At 40.8% G+C, this 19,541-nt stretch overlaps 1 protein-coding gene across 1 annotated transcript in view; it reads right to left on the reverse strand.

The window, feature by feature from the left end:
• Window positions 1-2,453: 2,453 nt before the first annotated feature.
• DPT (dermatopontin) overlaps window positions 2,454-19,541 on the reverse strand; it is a 25,475-nt gene continuing 8,387 nt past the window's right edge. The window contains exons 2-4 of the mRNA XM_009873880.1: window positions 17,853-17,978; window positions 6,934-7,041; window positions 2,454-2,520 (exon numbers count right to left, since the gene is read on the reverse strand). Coding sequence (XP_009872182.1) covers window positions 2,454-2,520; window positions 6,934-7,041; window positions 17,853-17,978 — 301 coding nt within the window. The remainder of the gene's footprint in view (window positions 2,521-6,933; window positions 7,042-17,852; window positions 17,979-19,541) is intronic.

Below are 19,541 nucleotides of genomic sequence, written 5' to 3' on the forward strand. Positions count from 1 at the left end.
CCCCTGGCAAAGTCCAGGCCAATGAATGCCTCTGTGAATCGATATATCTGAGAGGGGAAGCCTGTTGGAGGAGTTTGCTGTTATCCTGTCTTTTGTGTTAAGGACTCTGATTTTGTTTTGGAGAGGAAGGGGAGGTGAAAGAAGAGCAAACATGCAGTTGATAAGGAAGCAGGGGGAAAAAGGTACCAGAGCAGAGCGTTCCCCAGAGGCCCATCGTGATTTTGGACCAAGATCATCAGCAGCGAAGGTGTCCCGAATGCAGCCTGGGGAGGACCTCAGGCCAGGGGGCAAAGAGACCATGGGAGCAATAGATGTGCCTGAAGAGATCCACAACTCCAAGGAGGACCTGCACTGGGGCAAGTCAACAGCCACCCAGCCCACAGGTGGATCCCATGGTGGTGGGATGGACTCGTGGAGGAGGAGGATGATTGTCTCCCATGAGATTGACACCACGTGGCAGCTGGGAAAGGCTGCAAGAAGGCCTCTGCAGGTGGACAGACCACACCGCACATCCCCTGCCCCCCTGCACCACTGGGAGGGGAGGAGGCAGCTGGGAAGGAGGGAGGGTGAAGGGAAAGGGTGCTTAAGATCTGTTTGTGTTTGCTTTCTTTCTCTCTTTCCTGCTCTAATTTAATTGGTTGGGTTAAACTGGTGGTGGTAAATTTAATGTATATTTGTTTTCTACCCACATCCACTCTGTTCTTTGCCAGTAACCATAAATGGTGAGTGAGACCCTCCCTGTCCTAATGTCAGTCCTTGAGCTTTTTTGTGTTTTATTTTTTCCCTTCTGATCTCTAAAAGGAAGGAGTTAGGGCTGAGCAAGCGGTTGCATAGACCTTGGTCCCGACAGCAGGCACTCTGACACAGAGTTACGGTGCCTGGCCTTTTCCTTCAGCTCCCTGCTGTTCTCCTGCTTAGACTTCACTTAGCTTCCTTTGTGTGTTTACCAGTGTCAGCTAACAAGCTTCCCTAGGCTTCTTGATTTCTCCTTCCCACTGTTACTTACATGTCTCAGCCACTGGCTCTCACAGAACCTCCCTGATCACTGCCATGGTCCCTGAGAATGAGAGGGTTTCTTTCTGTGCAGACTAGTAAACTGGAATAAGTAAAATCAAAAAAGAACAATGCTGCAGAATGCAAATCCTACTATTCTTTTATTGTAGTGTAGTTTTAATGCTAGTAAATGGCTTAAAATGCTTTGAACGCAGAAACTGACTGGCTGACACCACTGTTTCCTATGAAGCTTTGCAACCTTAAGTTGGTACACAGGGTCATCATGTCCCCTGAGCCAGCACCTCTGAAGGTGCAGTAAATTTACCATTGACTTCACCATCTAAGAAACTGAGCCCTAAATTCTGGTTTGTTCAAGAGCAAAACCCCTACCTCAGATCTTCCTGGAAGAGATCAATAGTTTTTTTGCGGGATTACAGCCACACAAGTGTTGTGCAGTCTTGAAACATGGTCACCTTTTCCTTCACAGGGAATGAGATCTGCAAACTGGAAGAAGTGAGGTCGTCTAAGTCATTACCTTTATTTGTCTGTTCTAAGCCAAGAATGTATCACCAAGGGCAGATAAATGTTGCACAGGCACCCTTAGTGGAAACCCAGTCCACCTAAAAAGTAAACTCCTGACACAAGCAGTAGATGTGATTGCTGAAGGTGTAAGTGGCCTGAGCTATTCCTGGGTTTGCCCAGAGCAGAACTTCTGGCTGGTTATGTCGTTAGAGACTTTTAAGATAATATTAAAGAGACTCTCAGTAAAGCTGGGTTAGACTTTGTTTTTTATTGATGGACCTAATTTCATTCTAGTCAGGTATTGATGTCTTCCAGTGTTGCAAATGCCTGGAATTCATTCCTCTGTGCAAGCAGACCTTTGTTCCACTGGAGTTATACTGAGGGCTGTGACAGGTAACACCAGATGCAGTACATCAGAGATGGCCTGATGCCACTTTCAGCACACTTTGAGCTACTAAATGCTGAGAAACTGGTAGGGATCGCTGGGTTGGTTCCAAATATGATGTAGAAGACGGGAAAGTCTGGTGGATGTTGGAAAGCTTATAGTATGTCTCTCCATCATTTGGAGTGATTGTGCTGGGAAGAAATTTATACAAAGTTGCTACGTGAAAGAAAGCTGTATGTGTTCAGAACAACTATATGTATCTATATAAAGGGTAACTGTGCATATGCCATAGACTTATGTATCATAAATGTGTATGTCATAAGCATAATTTTAGTTTGGGATATAACTGTCAGTGCAGCTTGAAGGAATCCTCCAAAATGGCTGCTGCAAGCACGTGGGCTTTCAATTTATTTATTAGCTTCATAGGGAAAGAAGAGAGCTGATGAGTCTTAGTACTTTTTTTGTGAGCCTAATCGCCCTTCTCCTGTAATCACTGACTCTCATCCCACCCTGTCTATTCCCAGATTTTCCAAGTGGGATACACTCAATCTTCTTAAACATTTTGAAAAGGGCAGTCATATTCTGTCATCCTGCAGACGATGAATTTCCACTGACGATCCCTGCATGAGAGAGAGACAAGAAAGGTGTTAGCAAGCCAGAACTGCACAGGATAAGACTATATAAGTAAGAATAACTTTACACCAGGTATTGTGGCAAGAAAAATATCTGCCTGCCATTAGCTGACTTTCCTCTGAGTGCGTTATGTTTTTATAGGCTGGAAGGAGGTTAAATATGTCTGATAGTTATAATTCCTTTACACTTCCTTGCAAGGTAAGAAAATCATCTTTCTGAATAATTAGTTTTTGAGAATCCTTCAGAAGACAGTGACTCTGGATGATGATCAGTCCTAAATCAGTGACCAAGAGGAGAAGGATGGTTCTGTCAAAAATTATTTTCATGTGATACATTGATCAGGAATGTGCACAAAGTGAAATGTGTGGTGATTTTTGAGCTGTTTCTAGGTCGGCTGTTATCGACACAACAAAATTCACTCTTTTTTTTTTCTTTTTATTTCCACTACTAGGTCTTCTAGCTAGTGTCAGTTATTAAAGATGTGAAAGAATCAATAGCGAGAGAAATTAAATTCTCTTCTCATCCTTGATCTCCAGAGTAATGTTTATGTCTATAAGGAGAGTTTATGCTCTTTCTGGTTTGTGAGTAATTGGATGTCTGTATTCTCTCTCAGGAGAGTGATACAATACCTACTAACAATTGTTAGCAGGAAGCATGGCTGGAGCAGCAGGATTCAACAGCAGAGGCCAGTGATTTAGTGACCAATAGCTCCAACAGGCTGCAAATTTCCACCTTAGTTTATTGTGTGCTAGATTTTCCCTTGACAAAAAGCGAAGAGTTCAGGGGATCAAATACTGTCCTGCTGTGGAGCAATTGCTCAATTTAGGCTGCTTGGTACCGGCTAACAGGAATTTAGATCTAAAGTAGAGCCCTTGCAGATGGCAGCCATTGTTTAAATTGGTAATGGGCAGTACTCAGAAAGGTTTCCAAAAGTTTGGATTCTGTTAATAGTGCAGCCGAGGCGCAGTGCAGGTGACACTGTTGGAGTAATTCAATAGGTGCTTGTGCTACAAGACCCCTGCACAGTCTTGGTTTTCTGGTGGCCAGTTCCAAACAGTGAGGAAACTGGTCCAGAACCTGCTGCCTCTCAGGGATGTGCTGAGGCACCTGAGCCCAGATTTTGATATTAAGTGGTTTCGTTGACTGAGTAACTCCAGCCTGGAATGTGATGAATTTGACTCTGTGTAGGTATAAAGGATCTCATTTCAGCTTTCATTAACTGAATGTTTTTAATTGGAAATTTAATTGAAAGTTTATGCTGTGTCTTTTGGAACTGGGTCTGTCTCACAGTCATGAGCAAATCTGCATTTAGTTACCAAGTGTTTACTTTTTGTTTTCTTTAGGCCTTTCCTAGATGGTTTTTAATTGTCATTTCCTCATAAAACTGTTAATGGAACGCAACACTAATTTTTAGGTTCATTTAAGGAAATTCTCATTTGGACTATGTGCATGCTCTTCAAAGACAGTTGCTGCTCTTTTGATCACTAAGCTACTCAGAGAGACAAAAACATGAAAGGTGACTTATATGTGGATTTACAGGATTATACAGGTCAAAATTAAGGTCTGCTAAACTGACACCCTCTGTGAGGGAGACTTTTAGCTCAAAAGCTGAGGTCAAGTAATTTTTCTAAAGCAGGATATTATAAAGTTAAAAGTCAAGTTCTTTAAAATGTATTTTAGTTACCTTAATAATGTGTTTTAAAATAACAGAACAGAATTATTTCTGAAGTTGTAATTTAAGGTTCAGCTCACAGACACTTTAGCATATATGTGTATGGTTGATGACATTTTATTTCTTAATTTATCTTTTTCTACATTACTTGTGTTTGAAGTTAACCACATATCCAACTTTTCAGGATAGAGACAATTATTTTGTACTGTTACTGCTGTGTGCTTAACTCAGTAGTTATCAGCCTGTTTCAATCTGTAGTTCCCTTACAAGTTTTCCTTTGAAAGGTGCAGATCCCATCAGGAATTGCCTTTGTGGTTTGTTAGCATCAGTTTATAAGGCCCCCAAATTGCTATTTTTAAGTATTTTCCTTGGCTTGGGGAGTTGATATTGAATTATCACTTTTACTCTCCAGCTGTCATGTTGCTATAGGGAAAATATCTTTTATTTCCAAGTTTTACTGAATAATCTATATCTATTTCAGTTAAAAAAAGCCCCATGAATTCCTGTTCATATTGGGTTTGACAAAATCCTCCTTCTTTGGTCATATGAAACTTATTAGGGACCTAAAATACCCTATAATTTGGCTCAGCTGAGCTCAGTAGATATCCAGCTTGTCCAGGCATTTCAAATGTACTTACTACTGGGATATCTGGATGTTGATCTGTCTTTTGATGATGGTGTCTGAACATGTAAGAAATCACTGCTTGTTCAATAAATCACCCAAGTAAATGGAGCAGAGAATGGTTTTGTGACAGAAATGAACATAGGAAAGTCTGCATGTGCTATTTTCCACTATGCAGCGAAGGGCGAGCTGTAGCAACTACCAAGCACATGTGGCAATCCCCACCTCCCTGTCCAAGCTGCTCACTGCTGGTTGGGCTTGGAATACTCCAGTACTGCTCTCTGGACGCAAGAGATCTGACCAGACCACAGCCCTATAACCAGATTCCGTGAAGAAGCCATGCCATCATCACTTAGCATATTTCAGAGCTCAGGCTAAAACTATTCTGAAGGTATTTTGGTGGGTTTTTGTTTGTTAGTTTGTTTGTTTGGTGTTTTTTGTTGTTTTAATTTTGGAAGCTCTTTTGCCAAGGGGTTACAACATGCATGTCTGTGTGGGCAGTTTCAGTTGTTTACAACCTGCTTCACATACCCCATGTCCTCCTCTGAAACTTGTCTGTCTGACAAACGATACTGTCTGTCCTTGCAAATATTCCCTTACTGATGCCCATAGGTTATCCTGTTGGCGTTAGTGTTACCACCATGCTTCCCCAACGTGGTCCTAGAGATATTTCAGGCCTCTGCTATTTTTTTCCTGCTGCTTTTGTCTTGCTTTGTAGACAATCATTTTCTCCTATTGACCATTTAAAATGGAACTGAAAAATGTAAATCGAGTTCTAAAGTCTGTGCTCCACACAGGAGCACTTAAAACATCTGATGATGAATGGCAACTCCTTCCTTCATTCCTCTACTCTTCCACTGTAGGAGCAATTTGCAGACATGGCTTCCATTTGGTAATAAACAGGCTAATGAATTTTAACCAAAAAATTACAGTTATAGTCCTGCAGCAGTCTGACAATATGTTACGATTTCTGAAAAAGCCTCCTTATTTTAGACAATCTTTTGGCTAAAGGATCCCTAGTGAACTCTGTCAAGCTGAGAGCATCACAGTAACAAAAGCACCTCAGCTCCTTTGAGTGGTATTAGAGACAGCTTGAAATGTTGGTGTGTTTAAACTCCCACTTTCCTCTCCCCGATTCTTGCGTAGCCAAAATTGGCAGCAGTAGACCAGTGCAGCGCACCTCGTCTTGCTGTCTGTGCTGTCTTTGATAACGAATGCTTTATCACACCTCAGCCCAGTGTATTAAAAAAAATCAGCAAAGAATTAGCTCACAGCTGATCTATTAGAGGTGAGCTCACGAGGAAAGAATCAAGATCCCTTTTCCATCAGGTTTGAGTGACTGCTCACGCTTTCCTTAAAGCTCTGTTAGAATCTCTGTAGTCCCAGGCAGACAGCACTGTGGGGTTTCTGTGAAGTCCAGATTTTAAACTTTGCATATTAAAGGGGAAGAGACATTTCTTTTTAACTAAGCAAGGCAATTAGGAATCCATTTTCATGACTGCAACTTCACTAGCCCCACTCAAGAGGATTAGCAAATGTCAAGTAATGACCAGGACTGATCAAGAAAAAGTAGTTAACTCATTTTCTGGAAAGGAATCAATGTGGACTGCATTGCTTTAATTTCTGGTGTGGCCTCAAATCTTGTAGAATTGTGTTGCAAAAAGTGCAGCTTGTATGGTCTTTGCGTGCTGGCAGATTCCCCACTTCTCTTCAAAGAAAAGTGGCCCAAAATAAGTCCCTCATCCCCTGAAAGGACAGGGTGTTCCAGGCTGAGTTTTTACTAGGTTAGATAAAAGATGCTTGAACTAGAGGTAGGTGAGAAACAATACTAAAGATCTGTTAAGCTTTATTGAGTTCAGATTTTGCCAAGCCTGTCATTGCTATATTTTTCACTACTGACTATATTTTTCACTACTGTGCATGAAGATGCCCTTTTGCTGATACACCACCCTGGACAATTAGCCACAAGCACAGTGAGCTTTGGTCCTCAGAAGTACCAGCCTGATGCTGAATACCACAGTAGGTGATGTGTAGCCATGCACTGTTTGGGAGAAACAGAAAACTTTTTTTAAAGAAAATTTCTAGTGAAACACATGGAAGACAAACCTGTCTACAGCAGAGAAAGTTGTGGTTGCCCCACGGATGTAATAGTCATAAGCGTACATCATCATGTCCATGTCTTCTCCATAGTGTCCTGGATATTCTGCTGTTAACCTTTACATCGAGAAAAAAGAAGATAAAATAATTTACCACGTTACAGAGTCCAGTTGACTGAATGCAACTCAAATAGTAGATTTTTTCCTGTTTCTTTGAAAGTCCTTGTTTCTTAATAGCACCACAAGATGCAGTCTGACCTATAAGACTGCATTTCGCTTCCGAACAAATAATTCATGTAGCTATTTGATTAAATTCCAGTAAGTTAGAACTGTAAAGAGCAAGTTTCAGCATTACATGTATGTATGTATGTCTGCAGCTCTGGGATAAAAGCAGCCTGAGCAAGAATGTGAAGCTTGTTTACTGAAGTCTTTATTGCAGGGATTTGCTCTGGCCTCTTGTCAGTCTGTTTGGTTTGCTGCTGTAGACTTCTGTGCATGTTGCCAACTCAAATAGCTACAAGCATTTATCCATTTATTAATTATGTTAAGTTAATGTAACAATTAATCCACTCCTCTTTGTTCTTTTCACTTTCCACTTAGTCGATAATGTAAAAATATTGGCCTGGACAATATTTGTGCAGTGTATTTTATCTAAGAACCTCAAAATGCTTCTACACTCATTAATCAAATTATGATTAGTGCTTCCCTGGGAAATAGGCAAGTAATACTGTACTTGGTTTTACAGACAATGAACAGATGTGGGAAGGGACTGGGACCTAGACCAGTACTTGATGTCAACATTATGTTAGAGGCCAGGAATGGAAACCTGGCGCTCAGTCTTTCTCTGTATTACACCATTTCATGTGGGATTTGCTGGTGGAGTTGTGTCAGCTTCACTCCAAAGCAGCACAGGGAAGAATCAGGTTCCTGGTAAGGGGGGATGCTGTCCCCATGGAAATGAACGGCTCAACTCCTGTTGAGGCTAACAGGGTTAAGATTCCTTTACAGAAATCCTGACAACCGATTTTCTGACTTAATTCAGCCCAGCAGCAGTACTTGGATGATGCTTCAAAGGTGATCATAGCACATCCCAGGCAAGCACTCTTGTGCTTATTTACATTTTGTTAAATCAGTGGACTTTGAGCACTTGCTTAAATATTTTACTCACTAGGAATATAATTACTGAGATGGTTTTAAGTTTTTAAAATTAGATGCTTTGAGAGTTTTTTGAGCCCAAACCAGTAGCTGTTGGAGTACTCAGAAACTGAAAATTTATCTGAAAAGTGAAGGACTTTGGAATATTAAGCTGCTTTCTCCTGGAGCCACTTGCTATGACCAAAACCTCCTCTGAAATTGCCACCACTGTCTATGTATTTTAAATGTATTTTTGATCACTTTATTTACCCCATTCTTACGTTATTTACATCTTTGTAAAGCAGATGTGACTTAATTCCAGGCTGCTTTCAGTTTTTGAAAACAAAAGAAAAATATCATTCAGACGGAACATCATTCCTAACAAATTATTATTTCTTGACAAACAAAAAATGGGACTGAGTGTGAAACTCAAGCATGGCCTTATAAAATCCCTAAGCCTCAACAGTCAACTTCTTTGAATGGATCTTGGTTTTATCGGTTAGCTCAGTCAGCAGAGCGTAGCACTAAGAACGCTAAGGTCGCGGGTTCGATTCCCGTTCGGTCCCCATGTGTTGCCTGATCTAGTCAAGAGGTGGCGTCCCTGGCGGTAGGGAGACTGGATTAAAATGATCTCTAAGGTCCCTTCCAGCTTAGGCCATTCTATGACTCTGGTTGTGCCTTTAGCCATGGCAATCATCAAACAGATTATGAGTGGTACAAGAAAACCTATCCCAAAGGTATGTTTAGGAAGCAGATCATCAGGCCTGGTCACAGCATCTGTTGCCAGTGCTCTAACCAGGGACCCGTGGGTTTGCAGGGCCCCCACAGTGCTGTGTCATTGGTAAGGAATGAACAGCAGTCATTTCACAGGTCGTACTTCGGCTACTTCGGACTAGGAAAATAGAAGAAACCACATACATGGGCAGTTCTTAGGATAGATAAATAGCGAGAACCATTAGTATGCCCGGACAAAGAAAATAAATACAAATATTACAAAAAAATGTTTCTCCCAGCTTCTCATCAGTTAGCTGTGTATTTCCTAGGCTAAGGATCATCACCTGAATGTGTTTCTGTAAAACCATGGCAAACCTAATTTATTTGTTATTTTGATTGAAGGCTGATGTTACCATTTTTGTTTTCAGAACATCTCCCTTTGTACTCCCAAATATATTTATTTGTCAGTGTCATACAGTTTACAGCTCTGATTTGAATACTTTTAAAGTTATGACTTGAATTTGTAAAACAACTTTTATGACCCCACAAAAGAACCTTAACCTGAGCATAAACTGGTCCCTTGGTATGGCCAGCTTGGTGAAAGCCTTCCAGTTTGTGAGGAGCTGCTTTTTGGGCCCTGCACTCTGTGCCCGGAGCTGTAATGAAAGCTCTAGTATACTTTGCAAAGCCCTCTGCTACATAGTCTGTATTTTATTAATTTTCTTTGTACAGAAATCAAAGCCTCAAGGAGAAATTTTCTGTGTGTGAGTCTCCCATCAATGGAGCCATGGATCTGAATCTGGGAACTTGGGAGTATTTCTGGATCCATAGCCAGAGGTCAAGAGAAACCGAAGCTACATCTCTGCTAGTAAATTAAACAGCACCAGAGAATGTTTCTGGGCACTATAATAACACAGTTGCCTAGACATGTAAATTATTGGGGCAATCCCTGGGGTAGTTTTAACCCAGACTAACTAGTACAGTCTCAGCAGATACCTCAAAGGCACAGTTTATGAGTTGCATATGGTAGGTACCATTTGCAACAGCCAGGACGTGGACATACTGTTTTGGAGGGTAAGAAACTTTAATGGTGTGGCTCCTTGCTTTGCCAGAGGAGAGTCTCCATATCTAATTTACTAATTTGGAGCCTGAGTGTCTGAGAGCATATCTTTGAAGATTTGTGCATCATACTATGTTTTTAAAATATGGCGTGAAAACCAGCTATGGACGAGGATTTCATTTTGCACTCCACCATCAACTCCAGATTTTGGGGCTTTTTGGGGCTCTTATTATGAGAAAGCATTAATATGTGTGTTTATATATGTTCCACCAAATGTGTTTCATAACATCTGTTTGGCATTCAGCAAGGAAAATGTTCTGTAATCTTGACCAGTACTATGTGCTGGGCAGACGAGACTGTGCAAAACACAAGGCTAAAAGCTGTTTTTCAGCTCTACTCAGAGGCAGAACTCAGAGTTGGTTCTTTGAACTTGTTTCATGAGCCTTTCAGCTGAAAAGCAAATCTGATTACAAGCTCCTGAATTACTGTGAAGGGTCTCACAGACCTTTTCAGAAGCAGGCAGTATTAGTCTGAAGCGAATGGATGCAGTAGGGATCCTTTATTTAGCATCCCTCTCTTTTCTTTCTGCCTGCTGTCATCTCCCCCTCCCTCTCTACTAACTTCTCCACGTTATCACTCAGCCTCTTCAGGCTTCTCTACTTGAAAAGCAAGAAATGCTTGAAAAGCAAATGTATGCAATTACCGAAAGTAAATGATTTGGGGACTTGAGCTGCTCTGAAGTTTGTCTTGTTACAGAGACAGATGCCTACTGACTCCTTTTGTTCGGGAGAGAAAAATTATAAATAGTGCTATGAGAGCAATGTTCAAGTTCAGTTGGATCTATGTGGTCTGTCTGTCTAATTCAGTTCTCTTTGATGTTTGCTATACTCATTTACTAAACTGTTCCCTTAAGCCCATGGATCTCAAGGTCATCTGGATTGCACTATATCCTTTAGAAGGAAATGCAGTTAGTCACCCATATAGCTGGGCTATATATCTGGTGTTATCCAGCCCTTCTCTCTTATCTCTGCTTTTTGGAATCCTGGGGGTAAGCCACACAAGATGTATCTACATGGGGAGATGGGCTGATGTTTAATGCAGGGGGATATTCAGAGCATGGTTTTCTCATCATAGAGAGGAGAAAGGTAATTTGACTCAGCCATTAAGGGTCTTTTCAAAGTGGTCTGCTCAGAACAGAATGGTGGTTTCCTCAGCATTTGTTGTAGCTTGGTGCATAACCTTACTCTCAACTGCTTAACTGAAAAATGTTTTACTCCCTAATGTGTATCAACTGCATGTCAACTAGGAAACACCTACGGTGGCCCTACAGACTGGTAATTTATTTACAAATACGGTAGTGTTTGTAAACTATGTGTGGCAATGTATTATTTATACCTGAAAGGAGTCATTTAACAAGAGAGAGACACTTTTTGCCCTAGCTGGTGAGGGTTTGCCTGTCCACGAGAGTCTGGACTCCCAAGGAGCCCAAGGGCAAGTCCCATTTGGGAAGAGCCATCTACAGTGAAGGCCCTGTAAGCACTTCTGGTGTTGACCTCTCTGCAAACAAAACCGGCCTAGGGGAGCAGTGAGAAGTTTGAGAACTGCCAAGTGCTGAGACAAAGCCGCTGCTGCCATGTGGAGCGACGTAAGGCCTCTCGGACCAAGCTATGGTGTTCACGGTGCCTGAAAAGGAACATGGGAGGCCCTAGAAGAGAAACTTTGCAAAGCAGCCATGAGAAGATCTGTTTTATACTAATCGTGGGACCCAGGCACTGAGTGATTTGGTGCCAGGCGAACCCTGAGGAGGCAGAGAATGTGTGTAAGGGCTACCTGGGTGCATTTAGTGGGATTGTTTACTGAACTCAGATGTGTATGTAGCTGTTAAGTTTGGGGAAGGATTTGTAAGGGAGAAAATGTGAGACCTTTAGCAAGTGGTAGTCTTTTCAATCCGTATGATCTATCTGCAAGAATTAATACAGAAAATAGAGGAATTCTGGTTCAGCTTTGCAAATCCAGTTCAGGTTAGTATCAGATGTGTGGTGTTTGGACACAGGAGACTTGGAGCACTGATGACATTGTAGAAAAAGGAGAAAACAGGTAATTCTGTGTTAAAGACTGGGAAAGAAAGGTTTATGAGAAGGGATTTAAGTGATTTGGCATGTGTGTGAGAGAGCAGAAAAGTAGTAAAAGTTATTTTCATAATGGGGTTTTATCCGATATAGAGTTGATGTGGGATTGTTTATCTTCTGACTGGTTTGTGTTGCCCCACCCTTTCCCATGTTTTTCTGATGTACTTTACTATAATCCTATAAATCATGCTCAGGGTTGGAAACATATTGGAAAAGGCGTTAAATCTTTAACAGGATTACTGTTGTTATTATTTTAGTCTGAAATTAGTAATGTTGTTTATATTCGATTGAGAAGAATTACTATGTTAGAGATTAATAGAAACACAGAGTTACTCATTTAGCACTGAGTAGGATGGTTTGTAGTAATCTACAGTGATCTCAAGCACTCTTTTAATTATTAACTTCAGAAATAGTTATAATGAGTGTATTTTTTATTGATAAGAAGATGGAGTCACACCAATGGTGTTATTAGTATTGCACAGCCTGTCCCTTAGACATGTAAGTAAGAATTATGGGTATGCCTTGCCTTTGGATGTCAAGTAGACAAAAGAAATGAGTATTTTAAAATAGCAAAGACAGTCAGTGGTTGAGCTCATGGTTTCCTGCTCCAATTATTGAGCATACTTCCTCCCTGCTAGTAAGTGTGTTGTTTCAGAGTGCCTTATGCTTTTCACTTCTTGTGCAACTACAGTGCTAACAAGATGAATGGCTCCTCTTTAACCTTCATTATTTTCTTCATTGCTGATCTCTTCCTCTATCAATGCCTCAGCCAAAAGAAGGAGCTGTTCCATTTCTAAAGGAAAACATAAGCTTTGACATTAACTTTCTGACCTTTGAGGACAAGGAGTGTCCCCTGAATGACCTTACTGGTTCAGATACTATTTACAACTTCTTCAAGAATATGGCTTTCCTAAAGGAGAATTTGTTTTCAAGAGCTATGAGCCTGCATGTTACATTCAGTGAACATGGGAATTATATACCTCTTTAATCAATTTCATTTCTTTCTCCAGCTGGAAGACAATGGTCATCCCCTTTTAAAAAGCATACTGTGCTGAGAAGCCAAAGAAGGTCTTGGTAAACTGTCTATGGAAATTCCTGTCAATGCTCCCAGTATAGATGCCATATTGCTGGGCTGTCAGGGAACTAGAGGTGTCCTGGAGCTGCTCTAGAGATGAGCAGTTTTCTCACATGGCCGTGTCACATGCGTTTTGAGATTGAGTTCAGGCTCCAGGCTCTGAGATCATGGATTGACTCAGACACATCACTGCCCTTCCATTTCCACTCTCTTGTAGAGGTAACCACAAGCTCTCACAAGGTCAAGGAGCCATGGGGCCAACACCAGGGGACCACAGTTCTTCTTGGAGGCCTATATGAGCTACTGCAATAGAAATACAAGCAGCAGGAGAGAGCTCAGGGTAGCTTATGCCTGTTCCTCAGGAAAAACATCTGAAATAACGTTAGCCTGCTTTCCAATGTTGAGCAAATGTGTTTCTCCTAAGGTGTCTTTTGAATATGGTCCTGGAGACTAAACTCTAAGATTGTATTTGCTGAAATATAAAAAAACAGCAGTCAAATACCTTTTAAAGAAAATAGAGGAGGAAAAAAAACCCACAAGGGGAGGAGAGAGGAATTGGGTTGCTCAGAAGTGCATATTTCCACCACATCCAAGTTCACCTCCTGTCTTTGTATCTCTGCTGTTGGTAATGTCTGAGAAACCTGCGTAGGATCTCATCAGTTCAATATGGCTTTGGTGGCAGGTTGAGTCAAGAAAACAAACAAGTTCTTCAAGCTCCATAACTCTTGGAAAATGTAATCGTTGCCTGGACAATGTCATTGTGATAGAGAGCAGCCACAGCTCCAGACAGACCTTCTGGTAGTTGGACTGCTGATTGTTTGGAGAGGGGGAAACAGGCATAAACAGTCTGTGCAGGCTTGGGGCTGCTCCATGACATGTGTTTGCTTTTGAGAATACGGAGTCAAGGTTCAGTTCTCTGACAAAGAGAAAAGTCTGAGCTCTAATGGGACCACTTAATAACACTGTTTCTTCATCTGCAACGGATTTACTTCCTTTGTGATTTGAATCATTACACAGTTTATTTTACTGTGGTAGCATTCCCTAGCCAGGTGAAATAATGGGTGGGCTTTTTGCCTCCTGCGAGAGTTGTTAATTATATTCAGTATGGTAAAAATGTGCAGAATCCATGACAAGACTTGGCATGGGAAGGAAGGAAACAAAGTACTTGTAAAAAAAAATTAAAAATAGCAGGTACAAAACTATGACACTGGAAAAGATTAGTATATTTATTTTCAGTATGGGCTTACTGTACAGGTAAACTGGGAATTAATGATGAGAAGATGAGCTGTGAAACAAAAGTGATGAGCTCTAAAAGTAAAGATATAGATGCTACCAGGCAAAGTCCTTAAGCATGTGTTTGGCTTTAACCATGTTCTTATGTTAAGTGTTTAAGTGTGGGTTTCAGACAGCATGATGGTGTCATAAATTACTATTCTAAAAGGTATTAGCAGGACTCAAAAAACATAGGAATTTTCCAGCTATTAAAACTGGGTCAAATTCTGACAAACCATTTCCATCGCTTATATGCAAGAGGAAAATCTGTCTTTATTCATTGTAGGTAAGACCAGCTCACTTCAGGAGGAATGTGGACCTGAAGAAGAAGATCCAAGAGAAACCATGTGCAAGGATCAGCTGTCTTACTGCTTTTATTTTTGCCAGAGAGCCCTGTACAGACACAATTGAAAGAGGAAGGGATCAAATACGAAAGGTGAGAGCTAATTTAAAACTAAGAGTTTTGTTATGCCTTAGTGTTGTCAGTTTTCTTAAAAATATCTTTCTGCTCATGTTTGGTTTCATAGTGAAGGATTCATTGCACGTTAAAATTCAAGGCTGCTGAGAAATTTGGCAACGTGGATTGTTTTTGAATACAGATTTTACCATGTGTCATGCATGATCCTTGAGGCACCACAGTCATTGCATATTTTCCTGATATTACTTTTCCACATAGTCATATACTAATAGATGCCTTTGCATGAAATTAAGCTGCTTCAACCAACAGCAGCATGCTAATAGCCGTTTCTCCACAGATAGTTTATTGACACCTAGTTTCTGAGACAGAATAAATTGGAGTTGGAGTAGAAATAACTATACTATATACGAACATATGTTTTTATTGTGTCTTATATGCATATACGTTTTGAGGTCCTACCCATGGTAGCCTAAAAATGCTTTGTGGATTGTTTGGAAAACATGTTCTCTCTGCAAATCCATCTTAAACTGTGCAAGATGCAGACCAGAAGTGTTGTGTGTGAACAAGGTTTTGTGGCAGTAACTTGGAAATGTCAATGGAGGTGAAGTTGAGTAAGATCTCCTGGGCTTAGTGAGTGGGAAGTTTAATTGCTGTACACTGAGGTTTAACAGTTCAGACAAGTCCCATCTGTAGTACTAAAAGTGGGTCCAAAGCATAGGGTTTCAAGCTACTGAATTGCACTTCGTGTTGCCTGTATGTTAGCATGAAAACTTAGCACTCTTCCAAACACTGTCTAGGCTCAGGGTAAAGGAAATAAACCAGAAGAGAAGCCATTTCCAGCATAAAATAGGCAGGAGACCACTGTTTTGGAGAGGAGAGTTTGGCTGCATAGTGTCAGCCCCCCAGCAGAGGAGTCCTCCTGTTTGGGATTGCAGGACAACTGGTGGAAAGGGACCTTGACAGATCTCTGGTACAGCCCCTTTCTCAAAGCAAGGTCAACCACAAGGTCAAACCTGGCTGCTCAGAGTTTTATGTTGCCTCCTGTCATTGATAAAGATGTTAAGTAGGACAGGTCCCAGGGTAGACCATTAGTTACAGTGCTGTGCTCATAATGGGCACCCAGGCAGGATATCACTCTTTAATCACTACCCTCTGAGCCTGTTAAACCACCAGTTTTTTACCCATCTAGTTGTCTGTCCATCCAGACTATAACATCCTAATTTGGAAAGTCTATGTGGAAAGAGTTAGTATCTACCTTGCTAACTCCGAAAGCAGAATGAAAGCTGCAAAGAAACGACAAGAAATATATTGTAAGGAGGGACTTCAGTAGAATAACGTCTCTCAAGTAGAAGAAACTGTATGAGAGACTGTTCAGGCTGAAAGTGGATATGGAAGCGTGAAGATAGGTCAGTAACTCAAAAAGGACAAACTGGACTCCAGATGGAGTGACTGAGTCTGGCAATACAGGGTACAAAATGGTCTTATAATGAACCCATAATCACAAACTATGCACCAGAAGATTTTCACAAGCCAGGTGACAAGTCTTCCCTGCTCTCCCCTCCTAGAAGAACATAAGCACATGGGATTCCTACCCTGCTCAGAGGGAAAAATGCTTCATCTGCCCTTGAAATGCTGCCTTTTCTGCATGGAAAGACAGTAGCAGCTGAACTGTGTAAGCCATTCCTTTCCAAGCATAAAAATGGAGCATTGTCACTGTTGAAAATAGAAAGGCAGTATAGGAGTCTGTGTGCAGCTGGGATGAAAATACAAGACATCAGTAACCCCAAACATTTACATCAGGATTTGTGTTACTCTGAATGCCAATTCACAAAGCAGAGACAAAGCTGTTCCCTCTTGTCAAGATAACCTCTGAAGGAAACAGAACTGTCTGAAAATACATGCAATATTAGAGTAGTAAGCAAGATTGGAAGAACTGCATAAAAGTTAGAGCGCGTAAAAGTTAGAGGGAAGAGCCAGGGCGGGTATGTAAATAAACTTCCAGGTAGACACTATCCATAGGCAGGGGGCAGAATAATGTTCAGAGACTTTGTTACAGAGTACCTGTCATTTAAAATATTTTAAAATAATAAACCCCACATTTCTTCCTGGCTGCAAGGAGATGGAAAAATGAAAAGTAAGGCACTGCTCTATGTTTGGCCGGTGGCCAGCCTGACAGTGTGACACCAATGGGCATGTGAACAGTTTGTGTTGCATCTCAAGAGGAAGTTTATTTCAAAGCTGAGTTCCAGAAAGAACCCAAGCACAGATTTTTATCCTGTATTTTTTATTTTTTATTTTTTTAAATGTAGGTTAAGTTACTTCTTGTGTCAGTGAGAATAGCTAGATTAATAGCCCTGGAGTGTAAAGTCATGAGTTCTGTTCCACAAAATGGACAGGAACAATACGAGCTTTCTCTACACAGTCTGCTAGTGTGCTTCCATCTCAATTTAGAGAAACCACACCTGGGGGCACAGGAAAGATTGGGATGTATAGCTCATTTTTCCATGGTCTCTGTGAGGTTGCCAGCACAAGTTGTGATACTGTTTTGAGATGAGGCCACCTTTTTTTTAGGTTTAGACTACGATCAGTAGCTCAATTTTACTTTGGTTTTCAAATAGCCTTGAGAGAGGGGGAAAGTTGTATGCACTACAAATACGAAAAACCCATGTTGTCAGCCAGAGGGTATTTTTCTCATGTTCTTATGTCAGGCAGTAAGTTCACTCCTGTAAGACATATTTAAGTCATTGAGTCGGTAGAGATCCTCCTACTCCTGTAAAAGTTCTGCATTTATAGTGAGAGCTATCTCACTACTTTTGAGATGCCAGTCCCCACTTTGAGGACTTCTGTCGCAGTTTCCAGCATAGCTAAGCTGCTGCTGGCATCCACACCTGTTTGTTGAGGGCTAGCTACTGCGTCGCATTGCTCAACCTGCCTGTGCTCTCCTTCTCTTCCCTTAGCCATGGATCCTCAAGGATCCTATTGCCAGACTAGAAGTAACTTGCTTAGCCTTATAAAACACAGTTAACTTTTTCTCAGACAATATTTTTGATGGGCCAGGTGGACAAAGACATTTATAGGGACAGCTGAGCAGAAGAGGCTAACAGGTTTGGTTTCTGCTTGAACTCACCAGCATGAATACGGGCATCTCCGACTAAAGCGACAGCAGTAAAATTGCCATTCACGGTCAAGCACAGATGGAAAATACTGACTCTGGAAACCAGCCACCAGCCCATTGTTTGAGCAGGTTTGATACCTAACAAAGAGGAGAAAGTAGAGAACACATAAGAAAAACATGGTATTAGATTCCCATATAGTTTCAAGCATTTTTGAAAACGGCATTAAAAAATTTGATTCAGGGTAGAAGCTAAGTGTTTGGTTTTGTAGTGAGAAGCACTGTATATATTCAGTGTGTATTGAGTAACCATTTTGTATAAGAAAACAGCAGTAGCTAATTAATAATGTCTTAACAGTTGTGTTGTGCTTAAAATTACTTAAACTCTTTTTAAGTATTTGATAATTTCAGTATGCTAATCAGACAAGAATATTGTTCTGGGGTTGACATTCTCAACTGTTTACAAATTGTGAGGCTAACATCAAAATATTCCATTCATACTTTTAGTTTTTTCTGTTGGTATTTGAGCATTTGGGGTTCATTGGAGTGGGTTTTTAATTGCTTCTCTACAAAAAAGAAGCCTTAGAAACTCCTTTATAAGAGAAGTTCAGCAATTAGTTTTCTTTCTCGGTTATCTGCCTCCAGAAAGCACTCTTAATACAAAACACTGCAGACTTTTGATGAAACCATGATTTGATAACAATCACATGAGGAAAACCAAGACTCAGATGTTATAAAATTGTAAGAGTCACATACATTTTCTGACTGGATTTTCAAAAGAGAAATCTGCTGCTTTGTGCTTTCTGTATACTTGGAAATTCTGTCATAAATGTAAATCACTGCCTTCAAGTAGAATAGACATAGTCTCTAAGCATGCAGGTATATATTTCTCTTTCTGTACACCCTACAATCATCTGGACAACGATAGCCAAAGTAATTCAAGTAATACTGAGTTTTAATAGTTTGCTTCTTGGAGACTAAAGAAAAGGAGAGCATGGAAACGGACAGCTCGTTAACTCAGCTATTGAGTGCTCTTTCTCTCAAGCACCCTCCTAGCCTTTGTTTTCCTATTAGAAAAAATCACAGGAATTCAGTTTCTTCCATTTCTTTACATTTACTTTGTTTTCTTCATCAAGGAAAACTGGCAGCCTAGAGCTGTAGCAAACATTCCTTTCAATACCATAAAATCAAATACAGTTATATATCCAAAAGACACTTTGAGAAGTCACTTTATGATTAAGAAATACAAAAAATGTGCCCTAGTTTAATTCAATGACCTTATAGTTTATTTTTATGAGTCTGGAGTTCACAGAAGGGAAAACACATCGTCTAGCAGAGTTTGGTGTTTGGAAAGTCATTCACTTGTGCGTGCAGGTGTTAGTGCTTTCAAAGCCTGAGTCTGAAGCCTTTGTGTGAAGAAGCTTTGACTAGTGCAGGGATGAATTCCACTGTCTAACTTTCAGCTTCCACCTTCAAACCAGGGTCTCTTTGCACGTCCGTTCTGCTGTGTTCTGTTGTTCAGACAAGATTGTTTACATTTGTTTGTACCCCTGCCTCTCCTGGTGGCTGGGGCTACGTGTACTTGCTGTGCTTTGTGAGACTCTCTCAAGGACCTTCAGAGTTAAGCGATGATGGGGACTTGGAGTTGCTATGGTATCACACCAAGTAAGGCAGTTTGGCTCTCACTCAGAGAATTTCAGCAGG

Source organism: Apaloderma vittatum, unplaced genomic scaffold (assembly GCF_000703405.1).
Source record: "Apaloderma vittatum isolate BGI_N311 unplaced genomic scaffold, ASM70340v1 scaffold11097, whole genome shotgun sequence".
Taxonomy (NCBI): Eukaryota; Metazoa; Chordata; class Aves; order Trogoniformes; family Trogonidae; genus Apaloderma; species Apaloderma vittatum.